The 24,924-nt window shown below is 37.5% G+C and overlaps 1 protein-coding gene across 1 annotated transcript in view; it reads right to left on the bottom strand.

The window, feature by feature from the left end:
• The window catches only part of ntrk1 (neurotrophic tyrosine kinase, receptor, type 1), a 105,303-nt gene that overhangs the window by 37,032 nt on the left and 43,347 nt on the right, over positions 1-24,924 (bottom strand). The window contains exons 8-11 of the mRNA XM_028791501.2: positions 8,511-8,837; positions 6,343-6,363; positions 5,702-5,760; positions 1,081-1,183 (exon numbers count right to left, since the gene is read on the bottom strand). Coding sequence (XP_028647334.1) covers positions 1,081-1,183; positions 5,702-5,760; positions 6,343-6,363; positions 8,511-8,837 — 510 coding nt within the window. The remainder of the gene's footprint in view (positions 1-1,080; positions 1,184-5,701; positions 5,761-6,342; positions 6,364-8,510; positions 8,838-24,924) is intronic.

Consider the following 24,924-nt stretch of genomic DNA (forward strand, 5'->3'; position numbering starts at 1 on the left):
AGTGCAAATACAAGTGCAAAACCCAGAACTGTACACAAAATATACAAATGTACACTAAATTACCTTTCCTTATTATAGTTTATTACCATGCACTCCAAACAGATGAAAGAATTACCAAACTTTTCTTCATTTAATCCTACAGACTCTCTACTACATACCACAACATATAGCCCACATTAAAATCTAGCCAAATTTGGAATGAGAAATATACACTAAAAACCTGGACATTGACACAAATAGATGAACACACACTAGCTTGGTCCGCAATAGAAATGATATCCTGCACTACTTCTTTATATTCCCTGCTTTGTACACCAGTAAATATGCTTTTTTGGCACTTTTAGCTTAGGGTGCCATGTTGTAAGAATGTAGTAGTTATTCTCCTAGGACTACTTCTTCCTTGTAACATTTTTCTTTGGTTTAAAGTTTACTGGTTTCACAATCAGCCCCCACAACATCTACAAAGAAAACTTTTTGTATTTATAATAACATTAGACTTAATGTTTTTTCCATTATGTCTTTCATTGCTTTTCTATAAACAAACTTTTTATTTACTTGTTCAACTTTAATATTGCCAATTCCAAAATAATCTGGTTTAAATCAGCTGTTTACACTGAAGCTTAATTAAATCTTTATATGTTATATTTTAAAATTGCAATAAGTTAATATGAGAATTTACTCAGGTCAACTTTGCACTTTCCTGACTTCTAACACTATGTCCTATTTTTCACAATTTATCTTGCATTCAAATTTTGTCAGTAGGAATTGGGTTTATGGAAATACAAAACACTTAATCAGCATCAACTGCAGGGCAGAAGCCTGAATGGAATACAAGTCCCTTACACACTCACTCTTACCCACACAGGATCGATTTACTGTAGATTAGCTGTGAAGCGTAAAATCGGTGACATTGGGAGAATACCAGTGTATATGGAAGTCAGGAAATTAACCCAGATTGATGTATTTGTGAAGTCACAGGAATAACTGCGGCATCAACACATAAATATGCTATATTGCTAATTTATTCACAAAAATGACAGTAAGGGACATGGCCCACACTTGTACAATGCTATAACTTACGGTGAATTCCCAGTTTCGACTGCTGTCGGCACTTGTTGATTACAAATAGCATCACTATGAGAAAGGTGCATGCAAACACAGCCAACCCAACAGCAACAGATACCTGCAAAAAGAGAAAAGAGTCATAAGAAAAAAATCTCATAAAAAATCAGAAAGACACAAGCAAAACATGACTCTGAGAAGGACAAATACAGCAAAACCATCGAAGTAAATGTCATTAGTTCACCCATTACCATAAAAATCTTTGTGAATTTCAGGAGATCAATGAATACTTATGATATTAGGCTGAATCTTATTTGGTGACGGTGATTTTGTTTCACAAAATGTGTTTGCCGCTTTAGTAAAATTAATAAGGAGCAGGCTAAGAGCACGGGAGGGTGTGATTTATGTTAATGCTACTAACCTTTTACATCTTTGAAATTCCCCGGCAAGCAATATCCTCTATTGTCGGCAAAGTAATTAAGAAGTACTCTGTGAAAGAGACTCTCCTAATGGTCTCTGGAGGAGCAGCAGGGAAAGAACTTTCATTAGTTACCGGATACAACCTAGCTACACATAAGAAAGTTGTGGGATTCAAAGTATTTGTGTTATCTTCCTAGTTGTATAGCAAAGTAGGATGAAAGTTAATCCTTGGAAACAAATGCCAGTTTCACAAAAAAACTAGACCTACTTGTATGTTCAAGTGTTTAACATATATATATGTTAAATATATATGTGTGATATATATATAACATATATATATATTCACACTTACACTGTGCATTTATTATATCCAACCTATGCTCCTTAGGGACAAGCTGACAGAGATGGGAGTAGATTCATACCTGGTGGCATGGATCGTGGACTATCTTACAGACAGACCTCAGTATGTGCGTCTTGGGAACTGCAGGTCTGACATTGTGGTCAGCAACACAGGAGCGTTGCAGGGGACTGTACTTTCTCCGGTCCTGTTCATATATACATCGGACTTCCAATACAACTCGGAGTCCTGCCACGTGCAACAGTTCGCTGACGACACTGCTATTGTGGGCTGCATCAGGAATGGGCAGGAAGAGGAGTATAGGAACTTAATCAAGGACTTTGTTAAATGGTGCGACTGAACACCAGCAAAACCAAGGAGCTGGTGGTGGATTTTAGGAGGACCAGGCCCCTCATGGACCCCATGATCATCAGAGGTGACTGTGTGCAGATGGTGCAAACCTATAAATACCTGGGAGTGCAGCTGGATGATAAATTGGACTGGACTGCCAATACTGATGCTCTGTGTAAGAAAGGACAGAGCCGACTATACTTCCTTAGAAGACTGGCGTCCTTCAACATCTGCAATAAGATGCTGCAGATGTTCTATCAGACGGTTGTGGCGAGCACCTTCTTCTACGCAGTGGTGTGCTGGGGAAGCAGCATAAAGAAAAGGGACACCTCATGCCTGGACAAACAGGTGAGGAAGGCAGGCTCTATTGTAGGCATGGAGCTGGACAGTTTGACATCTGTGGCAGAGCGACGGGCACTGAGCAGGCTCCTGTCAATAATGGAGAATCCACTGCATCCACTAAACAGTGTCATCTCCAGACAGAGGAGCAGCTTCAGTGACAGACTGCTGTCAATGTCCTGCTCCACTGACAGACTGAGGAGATCGTTCCTCCCCCACACTATGCGACTCTTCAATTCCACCCAGGGGCATAAACGTTAAAATTATACAAAGTTATTGTCTGTCTGTATACCTGCATTATAATCGGCATTATTATCACTCTTTAATTTAATATTGTTCTTTATCAGTATGCTGCTGCTGGAGTATGTGACTTTCCCCTTGGGATTAATAAAGTATCTATCTATCTATCTATCTATCTATCTATCTATCTATCTATCTATCTATCTATCTATCTATCTATCTATCTATCTATCTATCTATCTATCTATCTATCTATCTATCTATCTAATTTCTTTAGTCTACAGATCTAAACTTAACAAGCATTTGTGAGAGTTCTTGGAGTTCCTAAGTCTGAGGGTGAGACTCATTTAGCAATTATTGATGTAGGAGTTGACATTTGTGCATATCTGTAAGAAGCACAATGAAGCACCTACATTGTCGTAGTATTATTAGACTGACTGAATGTGAATGTTTCCTCAATGTTCCTTCAGTACTGCAAATCTTGATTGATTCTTTGTAGTACAATGCAAGTAACCCTGGTGGCACACAGTAGTTTTATTAAGTGCTTCAATAGTGGCATTTCCTCATTTTTGGCCATTATATGAACTGTATTACATCCTAACTACACTACTTTTGTTTGGGGGATTTGAACTATTTTCAGATAAATAAGACGGACATACAGTATTGCAGTGCTTTAAAGTTAATTTTTTGCCATTATATGAAACTTTCAAAGACGATGTTGGTTATTTTTGTCATAAAGTGTCAATAGTAGTTTCTTGAGTATTAGATACATTCTTTAGCAAGAAGAACACACTTGTTTTAAATTTGTTTCACAGTGTTATACATATATTATTTTTTAATTTCTCAATAATTTCTTTATGTGGTCATAGGCAATACAGAATGACTTCACCTTCAGCTGGTTACCTTCCTTTGCACACATAAGCTATTGCAAGAAACAAAATTAACGATCCTATGATTTCCAGGAACTTGCTATTATCCAATAAATCAAATTCTTCCCATAGTTTCAGTGACACTATGTTTTTCCATAATGCTTTTCTAATGTTAACTCATACACTATAATAATAATACATTTTATTTATATAGTACCTTTCCATGCTCAAGGCACTTCACAGAGTTTAAGAAAGAACAGCAGGGTATACAGTATATAGCATTGTACTAAACCAAATAAATAAATAAAGAAGAGTAAGATAGTAATTCAGAGAAAAGCCTAACAGACAACATAATTGATGGTCTAGCACACATACACAGGTTACATGAGCATCTTGACAGAGAAGTAAACTGAAAGAAGGGTAATAAAGTCAGGTAGAGCTAAAAGCCTTCCTGAACAGATGAGTTTTGGGTTGTTTTTTAAAAGATTCATGGAGTCAGCTGACCTGATTAATTTCGGTAGGTCATTCCAGAATCTGGGCGCTATACAGCTGAAGGCCCTGTCACCCATGAAGTGTAGAGTGTGGGGCACAACAAGACCTTAGTGGGCAGACAGGCACATAGTGATGGAGAAGGTCACTGATGTAGTTTGGTGTGAGGTTACTTAAGGCTTTGTAGGTTATTAGTAGGATTTTATATTCAATTCTGTAAGACACAGGGAGCCAGTGAAGGCAAAGCAGGATGGGTGTTATGTGCTCGCTGCTGCTGGTCCATGTAAGGACTCTTACAGCCAAGTTTTGAATAAGCTGGAGCTGTGATATAAGATTAGAAGGGGCACCTGCCAGTAGGGAATTACAATAATCGATGCGGGATGTGTTGAAAGCATGGACAAGTTTCTCAGCATTAGAAAAGGAGAGGAAGGAGCGAACACGGGATATGATAGGTGAAAGTAAGAAAGTTTCTTAATGTGATTTATGTGGGCAGAATAAGAAAGGGAGGAATAAAAAATGACACCAAGATTCTTTGCAGTAGAGGCACTTCTGATGAGATCACCGCCAAGATGGACTGGGAAGGAGCTCATTTTATTAAGTGGCACTATAGTCCCAATTTGCAGGAGTTCAGTTTTGTTGCAATTTAATTTTAAAGAGTTCTGCTCCATCCAAGTTTTAATTTCACTGAGGCAAGTTGTGAGCTGAGAAAGCTCTGATGATGTTCCACTTTTAAAATTGAAATAGAGTTGAGTATCGTCTGCATAAAAATGATAACCCAGTCCATAGCTACGAATAATATGGCCAAGGGGAAGCATATAAATACAGAAAAGCAGAGGGCCAATGACAGAGCCCTGTGGAACCCCTTGTATGACTGGCACTGAGCTGGATCTGCTGTTGTCAAGACTAACAAACTCTTGCCTATCAGTCAGATAGGACTTGAACCACTGGAGGTCAGTGCCAGAGATACCCAGCACGTTCTCCATTCTGGACAGTAGAATGTCATGTCTGACCTGAGTGTCAAATGCTGCACTGAGGTCTAACAGAATTAATGTGCTGGTTTGTCCCGAGTCTGTTGCCATAAGCAAATCATTGGTTACCCGTAGCAGAGCAGTTTCATAGCTATGCTGTGCTCTGAAACCAGACTGAAAAGGTTCCATCAAATTATTAGAAGTTAAGCAGTTGGTGAGTTGGAAGCTACAACATGCTCAAGAATATTTGACAGAAAAGGTAAGTGGGAAATAGGCCAAAAATTGTTAAGATTGTCAGCATCAAGACCAGACTTTTTTAACATTGGGGTTACAGAAGCAATTTTAAAAGTGAGTGGGACAAAGCCAGTGTCAAGGAATGAGTTTATTATTGTTGTAAGAGTCAGGATTATGGCATGAAGGCAGGATTTAAGAAGTGTGGTGAATGTAAATGTACAGTATGTTATGTCAAAACACTATCTAGACTGAAGTTTGTAAGGTTGCAACTTAACTAATATAACAGACTAACACAAGCTGAGACTCGCTTCATTCAAACTGAAATCAGATTTTATAGAAATATCTTAAAATAAGAGTGACCAAAAAACATTAAATGTATTGTGTACACTTACTGCAAAATTTCTGTTATCTGGGTTTTCTGTCACATTCTCTGAAGGCTTTCTAGTGGGTTCTGTAAAATGAAAAAAAATAACAGAAAAGTGTAAAAATTAATAATCATTGGAAACAATCCTGCTCAAAATGAGTACAATAAATTGAAAGATCATTTTTTAAACATTTACTTTGTTAAAAGAAATACATTTTTGGCTGGAGCTAATATAACCCTAAAAACTGAAGATGAATAATTTAGTATTATGTTTTTATGATTTAATTTTTCTTCTTTAAATTGTACATGGCTAATTATATCTTATGTTTATTTTGGTCATCTTAGTTCTGCTGCCTGGTATCTCCAAATGGATTTGACACGTCTCGCTACAGAGATAGATGGCTATAACGCTGATAGATGGCTATAAGAAGTTGTCCTTGAAGTTTACTCATCCATACTCATCTATGCCCATAGTACCCAAAACAACTAGCACCATAAAAATATTACACCATGTCAACAGATCCTATATTCAATTCAATTTTTAAAGTGAAATTATGGAAATTAAATTTCAGCTTCTTTTTTTATTCCAAATGTTTTGAAGTCATAAAGCACTAAGTGGAACTTTACAAAATGCAGGTTTGCAGTGTTAGAAACTTCATTTCCACTTACTTTTGTCAGGCAAAGTGTTCACTGAAAAGCAAAGAAAGACATGCAAAGAAATTAGATTTCAGTGACATTTCATTCCAAGAACAAGAAAAAGGAACATTAAGAGGGATGGAGAGAAAACAATTTGATATACAGTATACAGAAGGCAGTAACTTTTGAGTGCTCTCAAAAATCCATCACACAAGCAATCTTTAAATCTTGCGTGATGTAGTTTAAACAATAGGTATAATATTGAAAGACAGAATAGCTGGCCTGCCTGTTAAAAGCCTGTGTGGTAAAATGCCAGCAGTTGGATTCCAATTACACAAAAAGCTCGGGAGTGCTGCAAATTATTTCATGGCAAATACATTTTTTTCTAAGGTTAAATTCTAATTATTGACTGCAGGTGTTTAATTTTTGAATAATGGATAATAAAAGCAGGATTATGTGTATAAAATGTGCTTTCTGCTATGTATTAAATTTAGCAAGCACTTGTGAAAATGTTTGAAATGAAATTAACAGACTAAATCTTATTTTAAGACCTGTACTTAGATTAAAACATTTGACAGTTGTTTAAGTAACGGAAATTTTAGTAATCTTGAAATTTAAAATAGTGGCTGCAGACTGTAGGGGGCACTCGCTTTTAGTCCCCAAATCCAAAAGACGACCAAAAAGAGCAAAAGTAAGAAAAGAGTTTTATTACCAATGCAGATGAACAGTCAAAACAATTATCCCATAAACACATAGGGGCTTAAAAATAACAAAATCTAAGCTTGCTGGCCTTCCTATTTATATCTCACTCACTAGTTCACCTTGATCCTCCTTTACTTGTCTAGCAAATTATCAATGTCTTCTTCCCAACTCCAAGGCCCCGTTTATACTGACTGCAAAGGACGCTCAAGCCCAGATCAGAAACCCTTCTGGGTAAGCCTTCAAAAATGTTGCTAGAAGGCCTGCAGGTACCCCACTAGCGGCACAAGCTTTCCCTGCAGATTTCTCTCTTCCAGAAAGTACGAATGTGGAGGTCCCACCTGTCTGTGCAATACTATCCAATACTACTGCAAATTTAACTCCCAGTGTGCTCTAATGGCCTGGTGGACATTAACAAGGGTAACAAATTGGTTGCTACCTGTCCCAGTTTTACAGATCCTAAATACCAGGTGGCACATGAAAAAGTGGCATGCAAATCATAGAGTACTTAATGATATGTCCTTCATGACACACACCCATCTGTTGTGAGGTCAACTTATGAGGGCTTTTTTTCAAATGACCTGTATTGTTGTCAACAGCCCCCTGTGTACGGACAGAAGGATATCTTGGTTTTAATGCATCACATATCTTGTAGTATACCACTTTTTCAGTGAAAGAGGAGTCATGTTTCATGGTAGAGCATGCACTGTTCCACATGTACTGTAACTTACATGTTCTGCTGAAGGAGTGCAAGAGCAGAGCTCCACAGTCAAAGTTTGCTGTTCCTGTGAATATGGCATGGCACCACGCACACAAATAGGGTAAATAACAAAACAACACAAACAGTGCATGGGGACTTCTGTTAGCTTCACTGAACTACCCTTGATGCTGCTAAAACCAGGCCAGGACTCTTTAGAATGCATGGGGCTACCACCCTGTAGTAATCATGTAAGCACATGCTACGAAAACATCATCTCCCTAAGGATAAGATCATGTAAATCCTTCTAGTGGGAAGACAGACACTTTAGCCTCATGGGTATGATGCTTAATTTGTTGAGGTACAGTGTAGTGTTGATCAAAATATGTACTTATTTTTGTAAAAGAAAAGAGTAATACCTAGGAACTTTATGTATGGTTAACAAGAAATGATATACTGTAAATCCTCTCTTTAAGAAAAAATAAAAAAGACAACAGCATAATATTTCAGATACATCTGTGTTCTACTATTACAATTTCTGGGGCAACACATTTACACAGTTGGTAGCACTGCTGCCTCACAGGTCCAGAAATCTGACCTGAGTTTGATCAACTAGTCATTGCCAGTGTGAAGTCTGAACAAACTTCTTTTCTCTGCAAGGGCTTTGTTTTATTTTTTTAATGTCATACCTCTTTATCAAATAAATATAAATTTGCTTAGTTTTGGAATAAAGCATGAAAGAAAATACAACCTTTCTGGCCTATCATCTCTCTTAGAAAAATAATTTTAGTGTTGACTAGATTACCTGGGATGATTCCTTCTGGGTCACCTGGTGGGCTATCCATGAAAATGCCTACGGCTCTGGCTGTAGCAGCACCGAGACCATTGTTAACAATCAGAGTGTAGTTGCCATTATTCAGGTGTGTGGGCTTGTTAAGAACCAAGCAGCCATGAAGCTTCGATCCATCATCTACTTCACTGGTGATCTGTGTGAAAATATACGGTGACGTGGGAAGCTCAGTGCCATTTAGCAGCCAGCGAAAACTGGGGGCTGGATTTCCATCAACAATAAATGGAAAGCACCAGTGATGTTGTGGCACAGCATCACCAAGAAAGTGGATTTCTGCAGGAACTAAAACAACAAATGCAAATATTGAATTAAAGGCAAAGATTATTGACATGTAATACATTGATGTACTTTGAGATCTGACTCTTAGTAAAGTGTGCACTAGAAGTTGTCTATTTTTCATGTTTTAAGAGTATATGCTTAAAAGAGTTGAGTCAACTAGCTGAGATGTAACGTTGTACAAGAGCTCCATACATTATGATCTAATGACTTCAATGTAACCTGTTCCTGCACAAATTCTTTGTTAAGGACTTTATTATAAAAAACTAATCGATACACAAAGATAAAAATTGTACCATGAGCCTCCAAAGAAAGTAAACTGATTTTCATTTCTATGGTGTTACATTTCAGAGCATAACGTAAACAATCATCAGGTCTTCAAAAGGTCCTAAAATGAAGTCAATATAACCTCAAATGTTGAATAACACGTAACAAATTGTAATTAGTCATTTCACAACGATTAAACAGGTTTTAGAATTTCTTTAAAAGGAATATCTTTTTGCGTGACTTTACAATTCTTTTACTTCATAGTAAAGGAATATCAACCCTGCTTACCCCAATGCTTCAGTTCTTTGATGTTTGAGGGTCTTCATCCATGTATACTTCTATTAAAGTCCCTAAGGTAGCTGAGATTTGAACTTTAACTTGGCCATGACAAACTCTTGGTTTTTTCCTTTTTTAGCCACACATTAACCAAAAGAGATATGGTCTTGTGCCTTTTTAGAAGAGATACTTGGCGTTTGTTTATTTATTTATTAATGGTTGAGTTAAAACAATATTTACCATGATGTCAGAATCATTTGGCTCCTCAATATAGCTTTGGGATTCTTTGCAATTTGTTAGAGCATCACATGATTTGATCTTTCTCACTGTAAAAGGACGAAATTGAGATGGTTTGGAAATGGCCGTTGTACTTCTTTCTATGCTGATGACAGACAACATTTGTCTTTTATCCTTATCATTGTTTTATGTGCAATGCAACGTAATAAATGTTTTAATTACTTTATGCAGTTAAATCTATTTCTCTGTAAAATTGTCATCTTGATCAAAACATTTTTGCCATTAATGTAGAACTCTGTGGATTTCTCTGTAGTAAAACACAGCGTCCTACTCAAGCCTCCAGTGCCATTTCTCTGATTGTCACAAGGTGAGTTAAGTCTGATGAGCTCATCGGTTTTTGATTTTTTTTGTTCTCATTTTGTTCTCGTTGACTTTATATACAAACACTACAGGGCTGATCATGTAGCTGAGTTCTACTGTATGTTTACCCACTTCTAACATCCATGCAGGAATCTCCATTTGCAAGATAAAGCTATAAATACCTGCAATAGGAATTTCCTCTTCCACAATTTACCAGCACACATTACTTAAATGACTTAACAATGTCAGCTCTATTGTAATATGAACATGTAAATTATTTTTCATCCAAGTGTAAGATGACAGCAGCAGCAATTAGTTATAATACAGTGGTAAGGTACTTTTTGTTGATTCCAATATGCCCATTATATTAGAATTTACTTTAAAGAAAGGCTGGCACAGTGGTAAACAATGCTCTGTTTTTAACTTCAGAATTTTGAGTTCAGGTCCAGGCTTTGGCATGGAATTTGCTTGTACTCTCAGTGTTCATGTAGGTTTTCTTTTAGTGCTCTCCTTTCATCCAACATCCAACATCCGAAAACATTACATTCAGTTCATTAGTGACCCTTAATAAATAAATGTGGGGTTTTGTTGTTTAGGCTATGAATATATTACTCAAGTTTGGTCACTGCTATGTGCAGCCTGAAAAAGCTCCAGCACCCTGTGACTATGTATTGCAATATGTGGATCTGAATAATGGATGGGCTTTGTAAATGAATCAACAGAATTATATTCATACTAATATATAAATAAAATAATGTAGTATCTTAAAAAAAACTTTATCAGACATGTAAATGTATTTGACATTCATTAAAAACTTGGTCAGTATTCAGTACCAGTAAGTGAACCTTTGGTTGCAAAATCATTATTACTTGAAAAAGTATGAAAACTGTTAGTTCTTCAAAACTGCATGCCAAGTTTAATTAAATCCCTAACTTATGCTTGCGTTAACATGTTGTGCTCAAATTACACAAAAGGTGAGGTGCCTTAGACAAACAAAATCTGTTCTTTCTTCAAAATCTGTTGCTTTTTAGTGTGGGGTGGGATACATGAATTACAGCCATTTCTAAGCATTATAAAGTACTTCATTTACAGTAAGATAGATGGGGAATATACAGTGGCCATCCTATCATATTCTCTCTTTGATCTCACTGTATAAGGCTCAAATATGTCTTGCAAAATCCAATAATTCTATGCTTTCCAGTTCTAAAGGATTATGTCAAAGCTAATGAGTCTCCATTTAAAAACTTGTCATGACGAAATCTCAGAATCTTGGGACAGACAATGGTACATGGCTATGAAAATCAAAATTTGAATTAAACTTAAGAATTCTAAAAAACTGTTCTCTACAGAGATGAGAACACTACTGTGGTAAGGTAATGTTTAAAAAGAACCAAAAATTGTCTTTAAAGGATAATAATATTCTGTCTAATAACTAAATGAATCAATTCTTTAACCAGTCTAAGTCACTTCAGGGTTTCAGAGCCAGTAGCTTATGCTCATCTGAATGTGTATCGTGCAATGGGCAGTGATTTAAAAACACAGACACATACTATATGGTACGTAAAATAATTTTTGAAAAGTAATAGTGGGACTTAAATAGTGCTCTGTATACAAGAAAAATTACAAAATTGATGTTCATTTTCTGTGCACGGTTGTTTCAGTACATCATCAAGTGCTTAATCCTGCAACAATTATAACACAGCAGATTTTGCGTTTATAGACACCAAATTGATAGACATGTTTACATTGAATCAAAATCCTTCACATAAATTCTAAAGGGCAGCAGCTCCAGCCGCTGTGGTTTGACATTTCTGCCTCAAAGATTAAACCCCACACAATGTTCACCTCCTTCAGTATTTCTGAAGTTGTACACCTCTGTGAAGAGCCCTTCTATTTAGGTCAAGAAGATACAAAACCCATAAGCCTCCATTCATTAATTTCCTTAACCTGCCTATGCTCTTATAAGGTTACAGGAACAGGGGCTTATCTCGGCAGCATCATTTGCAAGGCAGGAACCTTCCTTGGATAAGATGTCAATCTATCGCAGGTTATAGACATTTTGTCTCTTAAATTCTGCTTGTTCTACCAGTTACCCAAATAGACCTGAGATACCCCTTCTTCATAATTAGTCCAAACCAACAGTATGAGTTGCCTTTATGACTACCTTTTTACTACTTTATTTATTTTCTCTGTCAATTAAGAGGCATCACATTCTGTACAAAAATATTGTTTTACATCTGATCTCCAATTTCAACCAGGTAGTTGAAGAACATGTCCTATTCTGAAAAGAAAAGCAATGGATTGTCATTTAAAAACCAAAGATATTTTTTTTTCCTTTCTTCCTCATTCGGCACAGGAAGATGGTGGCATGGTAGTACAGTGGTCAGCACAACTGTCTAGACCTGAACTCAAATGCCATATTGCTCTTCGTGTCCTAGTTGATTTTCACAAATTTTGTTCTTCATTCCAGAGAGGTGCACATTAATTTAGTACATTTTATTTCTTAATGTCACTAAATAACTACCAGCGTAACATTATCAAGGAATTTCACACAATGAAAGAATGCATTAATAAAATCAGAACATTTTTTCCTCTTGTTTCACAAGTATTTCTTAACAGAACAGTAGTTATTAGTTAAATGTCCCAGACTAAAACCAAGTAAAATGACGTACTGTTTAACCCTTATCATGTGCCAAGAAAACATTCAGTTGTTACATGGTTTAAAAGCCTCAGTAGCACATTAAGGGTTTAATGATTCAGCGTATAGAGATGAGCGGAATCTGACCTCTTAGTGATAATGGACCTCACACTTACATTTCAGAAAAATAATTGGCAAAATGGTCTTCTCTGACTAATAGATGCAAATCATATACATCCATCATCTAGAGCATAGACAGGCCATCCTTTGTTGTGACTTGATGGTGTGGTAAATTACAGTAAATTGAGATGCTTCACTAAGACTCTTCTAGTGGGATAGTAGCATGAAAGCTATTTTTGCATTGATTGCAAAAAAAAAAATTGAGTCCAGGTTACAAAAAAGAATTAAGTACTATAAAGATAAACAAAAAGCAAAAAGTTGCTGGCCAAGAGCTGCCCAGAATTAAAATTACATACTGTATGCAACCATTACTACAAATGAATTTATCATTACAATGACCATCTCTAAATTTTCACCATCACACTAATCTTTTGTACCCTGCTTCATACTAGCATGTGACCTCTTTTAAGTACCCACATTGGCTGTGTCACAGTTCGTCTATGTTTGCTGGCTTCCTTACTTGTTTTGCTGTGAGTGATCCACATACTGTACCTGCTTGAGTTTAAAATCTTTCTTTTGTTTTCTTCGGTGCCTATATCATATCTGTACATGGCTTCTGTTTTGTGTATTTAACTTCAGTTTCTCGTTTATACAAATTTCTATTCCTCTCTCTCTCCCCTATCAGTTATATGTGGCCTTATGGTGTACTCCTAGGCTAGTAAGCCTATCATAATAATGGATAATGATAGCTCAGACAACATGGTAGTACAGCAGGCAGAGATCATAAAATTTATTTCCCCTCTATTATTTTTTTAAGATACATTACAAGATGTTTGGTACATCAGAATTAAGCAAACAATAAGTAATCACAAGGATCATAAGTAACTGTGGTTCTGAAATTGATAGAAAAGTAGTCAAAAATTTTTCCCAGTATGGATTGAATATTGGAAAGCCTAAGAACATGTTGTCTTGGAAGGGAGGTGCTAATCACTCATGATTTGGGTTTGTCTTGGAGTTATTTTAGACTACCAAAGTCAAGATAAATTAATTCAATGTATAATCTATAGTTGAATTACATCATGCTGTGTGCAGCTTGATGAGAAGTGTATCTTGTCAATGGCCATTCATAATGATGCCTTGAGACATCGAAGAAGGAACTTTTTGAAAGTGAGTAGAATGTAGAATTTCTGCTGTCCTATTTCAAGATGGGCTATTTAATTTCTGTGACCAATATTAAAGGAAAGTGAAAGAAGGACTAGCAAGTACATTTTCCCAAAATTTCTGATTTATTGTAGTAGAAATGGGCTGCTGGAAGATTATATTAGAGACACAGGTGTTCAAAGCATGTAGTTGCATTATAGATATGAAACCAATATTACCAATTAACGGTTGGAAAATTATTAGAGATGGGAAAATGATACCAAAGCGTAAAAGCTTGTGTCAGTCAATCTGAAGAGTAGTGAATCAAATCACTGTGTCGGAGCTTGTGCCAAAACACCATTGTCACATGACCCATGACGTTCGAAGCTTCAAATGTCATCAGTGCTACTCAGTGCGCTTTATTGGTTTGACATCGTTTAGTCGGTTTGACAGCTTTGCCGCTAAATTAACAGGTAGCCTAAATAAAATGCATCATTCTCATTCAACAAATGTTGGGTTGTGAGGAGAGAGAGATTTGGAGAGCTTTGGTAACAGATGGCGACTAACAGCGGAAAACGGTGTTCAAAAGTTAAACAGCATAAATGGACAAGGACCTTAGCAGAATAAAATGAACACAGACTTTTCTGACCTTTTACTGGTGACATGAGACTGAAACAGTAAGTGCTGCTTCACTTGCGCTCTTGAGAGCTTGTCTTGATCTCAGTTAACCACCAGATGTCACTGTTCATACTGGGGCTGAGGCTTCAAAGCTTCAAATCTTTTTTGGCACAAATACAAAGAAAGCCTCAAAGCTTCATGAGGCTTCATTTTCCTATCACTAAAAATTAACATTATGTACAGTTGCAACTGATATTAACATCTCAATCTTAAATGTCTTGTACACTGAAATTGACAGTTAGTGGTAGATGCATAGAGAAACCAATTTAAAGATGCGATGGAGTGGGATTTCCATTCCAAAGCTAACCAAGGAGGTACATTAGAACATTTCAACAATCTACATGCAAACAGACCCTTCAGTCCAATAAAGCTTACCAGTCCTTTCCACTTCATTCTTCCAAAATAACATCAAGTCTAATTTTGAAAGTCCCTAAAGTTCTACTGTCTACCACACCATGTAATGAAAAACTTCCTAATGTTTGTGCGAAATTTACCCTAACAAGTTTCCAACTATGCCCCCGTGGTCTTGATGAACTCATTTTAAAATAACAGTCTCGATCCACTGTACTAATTCCCTTCATAATTTTAAACATTTCAATCATGTCTCCTCTTATTCTTTTTTCTTAAACTGAAAAGACTCAGGTCTTTTGATCTATTCTCATAATTCATCCCCTGTAGCCCAGGAATCAGCCTAGTCACTCTTCTCTGAACTTTTCCTAATGCTGCTGTGTCTTTTTGTAGCCTGAGTTTAGTTTGTTTGCCTCTTTCCCTCTGACGTCTTAAACTGTACATTCTCTATTCAGTAGTAAACATATTTTAAGTCTCCTAGCAAACCAAATAGACACGATTACAATTGTGTCTAATTTTTAAAGAGGTATGCGTAAATATGCGTGTATATAGGCTTACTCTGAAAAAGATATAAAAGCTTTCTGATTTTCATTTTAATAATTTTTATAGGTAATGCAAGGAGTAGAAATGACTAAGTATTAATATCTAATTCAGCACTTTTCAATAGATAACAAAAATGTTATTTAAGTAGATCTATAATTTACTTTTGAAATTATAATTTCAAGGTACTCTAACTGTTGTGACAACACAAACTGAAGTACAAGTTCATGGACTAAGTATAATATGTATAGGTTAATCCTAAATGTAATCCTACACCTAATACATTTAGTAATGATGACTGTGGGTCAACAACAGTGGTATGGGACAAGACATAGGGCAGCCCTATCTGGTTCCATGCTCCAGAACAAAATAGTTTATATTTAGCTTATATAGTTTTTAGCTTTTTATATATCTAGTTTATATTATTCACCCTTACAGATGCTTGTTTTCTAGTGCATAATAGTTTAGTCCATGCATATAAGTTGAGGTAGTGCTTATTATTTTAGGTAGTACATTAAACAGATATACTCATTTGTCTCTGTCAAAAAGTGTTTCCATGGACCAGGAGATAGCATAACCTTGGGAAACTCAGTGACTGCAGTAGAATATACCTCACTCAATATGTATTGAAGGCTTGATAGTACTGGCATTCCTTTAAAAATTCCCATTTCATCTTGCAAAATTAAGAAGGATTTTTCCATTCTTTTTTATATTTCCTTATTCAAAACTTTACCGTTGTCGTTCAGTAATGTTGTTCAATAGTAGCGAGGTGCATTTTAGATGTTATTTTAGATTTGGATTAATGCTTGTTATAATATTTTAGATAGAAGGCTCTCTTCTTTTTCTTTCTCAAACATAGCTAGCATTCGTAGCCTTAACTGATTAGGCAGTTTATTACAAAATTCTGCTGGGTGTCTGTCTATGGCTTTCCCACTATGTAAAGATGTGATAGTGTTTGGAATTTCAGAAAAGCTTAGTTGTGTATCCAGCTCCTCTATCCAAGTTGTGATAAGTTTATAAAAAAAGTCTTTGATAAGAGCATGATTGTCAATACGTTTGTATATGTATGAGATCTTATACTATTCCTTTAATATACTAGCTATTTTGTTTATGTATATTATCTGCATTATTGATTTGTAGTCTACACATCCTTCCTATATATCTGGACTAGTATATTTCTGGCCTTTTGCCTATGGTTTTATATAACAGGAGTGTTGTCACTTAACATTAGAACATTAGAGCCCAATATCTTCAAGTTTAGGTTTGAAGGACCCTAGAGTCCTACTCTTCACCACACTACTTGGTAATTTATTCCATGTGTCTATGTAAGGAAAAATCTTCTAACATTTTTTTAAAATGTACACTAAACAAGTTTCCAAATGTAGCCTTTGTATTTTTGTTGAAGGCATTTTAAAAGTAGCAGCCTGGATCCACTGTACTAATTACATTTAATTTTTAAACACTTTGATCATGTAACATCTTAATCTCTGTTTGCTTAAAGCTTTAGCAAGTTTAATTTAGTTTAAGTATTAACTAAGTTTAATTACAGTATGTTTTAAATGCTAAGTCACTTGTGGTGGCGCACACAAACGCAGTGGCTTCATGCTCTCCAAATTTTTTTTTTTTTGTTAATAACGCGTTTAAATATTGACTGTCAAATTCTTCCAAATGAGTGCAAACATTTACTATAGTTGCCAGAAGCTTTTACAGATCGGTTCAAACTGCACAGATCATTATTATAACTTGGAAGCAATACTGCAGAAGCTTTTCAGATCACCGAGAATAGCGTTGACTCCTATCCCTGGAGGGAGACATTGCAGATGGCGCAGGCAAGGAAGAAAAAAAGGGGTAAACGAGCAGATACGTTAGCTAGGCTAAAAGCTGCTTTGTTTAAAACCCCTTTCCCTAGCTCTCTTCTTGCAAATACTAGATCACTCACCATCAAAATGGATAAGCTCCGACTAGATATTGTCACAAACAGAACTACAAAGGACTGCTGCCTTCTGATTTTTCAGAGACGTGGCTGAATCCCAGCACACCGGACGCTGCAGTTGAACTAGCAGGCCGCATGCTCTACCACTTAGACAGAACGTCCGACTCTAGTAATAAAACAGGAGGGGGACACTGTATTTATATTAATGGTGCTTGGAAAACTAATACACTTATAATCAACAAGTTATGCCCTCTGGATGTGGAATATTTAATGCTAAGATGACCATTTTACTTGCCCAGGGAATATACAGTTGTTATTACTATGGCAGGATACATACCACCACAGGCTAATGTTAAGTCAGCACTTGAGTGATGATATGATGTCATCAGTAAATAACAGAATACAAACCCTGACAGAATTTTTAATATCACCATGAATCTTAAGAATGTACTTCCTACATTTTATCAACATGTAAATTGTAAAACTACAGAAACATAAAAAATGGCTACAAGGTTATGCTACACCCCGACCTTGGACAGTCTGACTATCTCTTTGTTTCTTGTCCCTGCGCACAAAGCCCTTTTTAATAGTGATAAATCAATGAGCATGACTGTTAAAGTATGGTCTGAGGGTTCCATCTCCAAACTCCAGGGTGCTTTGAACACACAGATTGGAAAATATTTTCCCATCCGACAGACTTAGATACATATACTTCACTCGTGCTACCATACTGAGGTGTGTCTATTAAATAACGAGACTGTGATTCCACCTATTAAACAAAGCAGTCAGAACCGGTTATAAATGCATGCATGATGACCTTGAACATGTCTGAACCTGCATGACGAGCAGCAACACTCTATGACGTTCAGTTGATTGTGAGTCGCCATTTAGTTTGGTTGTGTTTTCTGTAGTGTGCCGAAAAAATGCTAAGTTTAAAAGTTGTGCAAAGATGGTCCCAAGGGTTCTCACACCAGAGCAAAAGCTCGTCAAAGCAAGTCAAAACTCAAAGCCATGCTCATTATGCCTTTCGATATCAAGGGTGTAATTTTGGAAGAATAGGTTCCAGAAGTGCACAAAAGTTAACCAGCATTATTATAAGGAAGTTTTGATAAAGCTGAGAGAAATCAGAAACAAATGTGGGAAAATGGTTTCATTCTTCACCAGGACAATGCGTCTGCTCACAGAGCACTTTCTGTAAAGCAGTTTTTGACCAACAAGCCCATTACTATACTTGAACATCCTCCATATTCGCCCGATTTAGCACCGTGCGACTTTTATCTTTTTCCAAAAGTTAAATCAGTGCTTAAAGGGACACGTTTTAAGTCAGTTGATGCTGTAAAGGAGAAAACGGCGGATGTGTTAAAACAGCTGACAGAAATTGATTTGCTCCATGCCTTCGACCAGTGGAAAACAAGACTGCAGCAATGTATTATTGCAAATGGGGAGTATATTGGGATATCGAACTGTTGGCCGTAAGTTTACGTCCCTACTACTTGCCCAGAGAGTTTGGACATGTCATTGTAGTCATCGTGTACATATCTCCTCGGGCGGACGAGGAGTCAGCGAGTGACATCATCCATTCTGCTGTTGCTAAGTTACAAACGCAGCACCCTGAGGCGCTTGTGCTAATCGCTGGAGACTTTAACCATGTGACGCTGGACAAAACATTAACTGCATTCTCCCAGTATGTGGACTGTAACACCCGGGGAAATAAGACTATTGATTTACTGTATGCAAACGTTAAAGCCGCATACAGCGCCACCCCGCTGCCTGCGCTTGGGAAAGCAGATCATAACCTGGTTCTGCTTCAGCCTCACTATAAACCAAAAGTGAGAGTCCTACCTGTAACCACACGATCATTCAGGAAGTGGACTCCGGAGGCTAAGAATACTCTGAGAGAATGTTTTGGAACTACAGACTGGGATATCCTGCAGGGATCTCATAGTGAGAACATTGAGGAAGTTGTTAACTGCACTACTGACTACATCAACTTCTGTATGGACATTGTAGTTCCAGTAAGAACAGTACGCTGCTATGCTAACAACAAGCCATGGATTACAAGTGACATCAAGGGCCTTTTGAACCAGAAGAAAAGGGCTTTTAAAGACGGTGATCAGCATGAGCTCAAGCGCGTGCAGAAGGAACTCCGAGTCCAGCTCAGGGCGGCGAAGGAGCAGTACAGGAGAAAGCTGGAGCAGAAGTTGCAGAATAACAGCATGAAGGAAGTGTGGGATGGGATGAAAATCATCACTGGCTGCAGCTCGAAGCGGGGTACCACCATCGAGAGAGACGTGAAGAGAGCAAACCAAATGAACAACTTCTTTAACAGGTTTGACCACCCTAACCCACTCTCACACTCACCTCGGAGTATTGCACCCTCCACACATCCTTCTTCTGATACCAGCATAGGAAAGACATCCCCACCCATAATTACAACAGCACAAGTGAGCAGAGAGCTGAGGAGACTTCGTGCCAGCAAAGCAGCGGGTCCAGATGGAGTATTGCCACGACTGCTGAAGGTCTGTGCATCGGAGCTGGGGGGTCCTCTACAGCGCATCTTCAACCTGAGCCTGGAACAGGGGAGAGTCCCGAGGCTTTGGAAAACATCTTGTATCACCCCAGTCCCAAAGGTATCACATCCTAGTGAGCTGAATGACTTTCGGCCTGTTGCTCTGACATCACATGTGATGAAGACCATGGAGAGGCTGCTGCTTCACCACCTTAGGCCACAGGTTCAACACGCCCTTGACCCTCTGCAGTTTGCATATCAGGAGAAGGTGGGAGCAGAGGATGCCATCATCTATATGCTACACCGATCCCTCTCTTACTTGGACAGAGGCAGTGGTGCTGTAAGAATTATGTTTCTAGACTTCTCTAGCGCTTTCAACACCATCCAACCTCTGCTCCTTAGGGACAAGCTGACAGAGATGGGATTAGATTCATACCTAGTGGCATGGATCGTGGACTATCTTAAAGACAGACCTCAGTATGTGCGTCTTGGGAACTGCACGTCTGACAATGTGGTCAGCAACAGAGGAGCGCCACAGGTGACTGTACTTTCTCCGGTCCTGTTCAGCCTATATACATCGGACTTCCAATACAACTCGGAGTCCTGCCACGTGCAAAAGTTCGCTGATGACACTGCTATCGTGGGCTGCATCAGGAATGGGCTGGAGGAGGAGTATAGGGACCTAATCAATGACTTTGTTAAATGGTGCGACTCAAACCACCTACACCTGAACACCAGCAAAACCAAAGAGCTAGTGGTGGATTTTAGGAGGCCCAGACCCCTCATAGACCCAGTGATCATCAAAGGTGACTGTGTGCAGATGGTGCAGACCTATAAATATCTGGGAGTGCAGCTGGATGATAAATTAGACTGGACTGCCAATACTGATGCGCTGTGCAAGAAAGGACAGAGCCGGTTATACTACCTTAGAAGGCTGGCGTCCTTCAACATCTGCAATAAGATGCTGCAGATGTTCTATCAGACAGTTGTGGCGAGCGCCCTCTTCTACGCAGTGGTGTGCTGGGGAGGCAGCATTAAGAGGAAAGACGCCTCACGTCTGGACAAACTGGTGAGGAAGGCAAGCTCTATTGTTGGCATGGAGCTGGACAGTTTAACATCTGTGGCAGAGCGACGGGCACTCAGCAGGCTCCTATCAATTATGAAGAATCCACTGCATCCAATTAATAGTATCATCTCCAGACAGAAGAGCAGCTTCAGCGACAGATTGCTGTCACTGTCCTGCTCCACTGACAGATTGAGGAGATCGTTCCTCCCCCAAACTATGCGACTCTTTAATTCCATCCGGGGGGGTAAACGTTAACATTTAACATTAAACATAGTTATTGTCTGTTTTTCACCTACATTATTATCATTCTTTAATTTAATATTATTTATTGTATCAATATGCTGCTGCTGAAGAATGTGAATTTCCCATTGGGATTAATAAAGTATCTATCTATCTATCTATCTATCTATCTATCTATCTATCTATCTATCTATCTATCTATCTATCTATCTATCTATCTATCTATCTATTGAAGGGGACAAGCATTAAATTTATAATACATATAAATAAAGGTGAGTTATTTAATCAGTCTCGTTATTTAATAGACACACCTCGTATATTAATTACTGTGTAGACAACGTCACTTAACAAAAGGATCACAGTGTACCCAAATGAGAAACTAAGAAGTAAAAATGAAGTCAAACAGCTGCTCAAGGTGAGGGACACAGCCTTTAAATCAGGAGACACCTCAGCCTATAGAGCCGCTAGAGCTAACCCTAACCCTAACCCTAGCCCTAATCTCAAAAGAGACATACGGTCTGCAAAACTTAAGTACAAACAGTGGATAGAGAAGGACTTTGACAATATCTCCAACCTACAGTGAATGTGGCAAGGCATTCGATCAATCACAGATGATAAAATGAGGCATGACACACACATGCCAGCCACCATCAATGCAAACCTTGCAGAGGAACTTAACGGTTTCTTGCTTGGCTTGACAAAGACAATCACCAGCCTCCAGTCAGCTTCACACTGACAGAACACTCACAGCTTCTTGTTCTACATATACAAGCATGGTACGACAGGCACTCAATAACATCAATATAAGGAAAGCAGCAGGTCCTGACATCGTTCAGGGATGTGTGCTCCAAGCCTGTGCTGAAAAACTCATATTCAACTTCTCTACAGTATCTGTTTATATATAGTCCTCTCATGCCTGAAATCTGTGACCATCATGCGTGTTCCAAAAAAAAATCCTATAACGACCCATCTTCCATCCACACCCTAAGCACTGGTGTGCCACAGGGCTGTGTGCTAAGCCCCCTCCTCTATACACTTTCACCCATTGCTATCAACCCATTCACGAATCAAACATATTGTTAAATTTGCGGACAATACGACTGTTATTGGGCTCATTTCAAACAATGATGAAGCTGTAAATAAGAAGGACGTTCAGAAGCTGAAAGAGCGACATGACACCAACAACTTTGTCTTAAACACCAAAAAGACCAAAGAAGTCATTGAACACTTTAGAACCACTAAAAAGACCATTTACAGCCCAGTAACTATTAAAGCAGAGGTTGTGGAGAGAATCTCCAGCTCTAAGTTTCTACGAGTCACCATCACAGAGGACTTCTCCTGAGCTGACAATACTTCAGTGGCGGTAGGCAAATCTCAACAACACCTCTACTTTCTGAGAAGGCTAAGGAGAGCTAACCTCCACCAGAAGCTGTTGGTCAACTTTTACAGATGCACCATAGAGAGCATTTTTGACTAACTGCATGACAGCTTGGTACAACAGTTGCACCAAAGCTGCCAAAAAAATGTGCTGCAGTGGGTCATAAAAACAGCACTGAACGGCCATCACATCTACACAAGACTCGCTGTGTGAGAAGGGTAAAAAATATTATCAATGACGTCACTCCTGGACATACCTTGTTTAAGCCCCTCCCATTAGGCAGGCACTTCAGATCAATCTGAACACGTAAAAAATTGACTAAAAAATAGCTTCTTCCCAGCTGCTATAAACTTGTTGAAGCTCCAATATCTCCTCGAATCTTGTTTCATAAAGGTAAAAGGTGGCATAGTAAAAATTAATTCAAATACTTTTCTGCCTTGAAATTTATTTTTGCATTAAGTGTAAGAAATTATTTGTCCCTTTAAGCATGTTTTAAGTGTTTTTGAAAGTGACCCCAGAAAAGCTTGTTTCATTTAAAAAAAATCAATGTGGAAGCAAATTTAATAAATAAATTCCTCAACTGTGTTTAATAAAGGACCTGGTTAAGTTTTGCCAGTCAGAACAATTCAGATTTCATGGAGAACAGAAGTGTGGTAAGACATAACAATGGCATTATAATATTTGTCATCCAAATGTAGGGTGTATATATCAGCTAGATTAATTTATTTATTTATTCATTCATTCTCCCAACTATATTGATGTAGGACACCTCCTAGTCAGAGATTACCTCAGTAGCTACAGTTGTTTTATAAATATTCCAACTTCTCAAATCTTCTTATCATAGTTGGAGTGAAGTACTTGGCCAATCCAGTCAGCCTAGACTAATTTTTAATATTTAAATAGGTCTCTTCTAGGAAAGTTATTTTTAACATCATTGGGCTAAGATATGATTCCATTTTTTCTGTCTGAATTCATAATTGAGATTTTTAACATTCCAACATAAAACAATTTGATTTTTTATCCAAAGTATAGAGTGTTTGTATTTTAGAATACATATTCTTTAAAAATACAGAAAAACAGAGACGTTTTGAATTACTTTGGCTTAACGAGATGTTTCAAATGCTGGTTTTATATCTCAGCCATGTTTCTTTCCCTGGCTGGCGTTTAAATACTTGTTTTGTGTCTTTGTTGTACATTTTTGATTTATTTGTATGTGTTGCTATTTCTTTTGTTTATGATTTTCAGCATTCTTTATGTCTCTTATAGCTGTATATACAGTAAGCCTGTGTTATGTTCCATTTGTTTTGTGGGTGGTTTTCCAAGAGTCGGGGCTATCTGCCAATCACCACCAAGAAATGCCTAATAAATCTGGAGGGTTTCCCACAGTTCCTCTCGGTTCATTGTGAATGTACTCTGAAGTTGTTGAATTTACGTGTGTTTTACTGTGCTTGTGCTTTTGTAAATATGGAATTTTGACTACTCTATTTGGATTCTCTAAGGAAACTTTGTTTACACACTATAGGCCTCTATTAAGTTTTTAATAAGTTTGTCAATATATTGTATTGTATAACAATATAGTTATGCCAGGGTAACACTGTAGATCATCTTAAAGACACATAAAAAACACTTTTTTAACTTGGCATTTTTGTGACTACATTTTTTTTCTAACCTTATTCAGATAGATATGGAGATAATTATCATACTCTTCAATGATTCTGCAATCATTATTAATCTTTGCTTTTATCAGTTTTCTTTTATGGTTCTTTTGTGGTGGCACCATCACTACCTGAACAAATCCTATGAGGTTTGAATGAAAATGGATACCCCAACCTGCCATGAGACCAACTTCATCGAATCTTCTAAGAAGAAGCCTTAAAAAAAAACAAAAAAACAATAAAGAACTACTTAAGAACATTTATGTTAGGCAGAATACCCATTGGGGTCTGAGTGGTCTTTTGGCCTACAACACCTACAGATTATGCTTTTTTTTCTCCAGCTTAACTAAGAATTTTTTTTGTTATTATTTATGATCATTTTGGCCAGCAGACCTTATCATTGGCCCATCATTTAGAGTCTTAAAGAAAAGACAATTTTATTTCTCTTAATTATATATCATATACTGTATATTTGTCCTCACAGGTGGCACAGTGGTAGTGCTGCTGCTTTGCAGTAAGGAGACTGTGGAAGATTGTGGGTTTGCTTCCCGGTTCCTCCCTGTGTGGATAGCGCTTTGAGTACTGAGAAAAGCGCTATATAAATGTAATGAATTATTATTACCGGTAAGTGTACATTATTTATTTTTTGTATACTATTTATGCATTATTTTTCTTATCTAATTTTAATTTCCTTTTCTTGTCATGCAA

The sequence above is a fragment of the Erpetoichthys calabaricus genome, chromosome 2, assembly GCF_900747795.2.
Source record: "Erpetoichthys calabaricus chromosome 2, fErpCal1.3, whole genome shotgun sequence".
In the NCBI taxonomy this organism is placed as follows: Eukaryota; Metazoa; Chordata; class Cladistia; order Polypteriformes; family Polypteridae; genus Erpetoichthys; species Erpetoichthys calabaricus.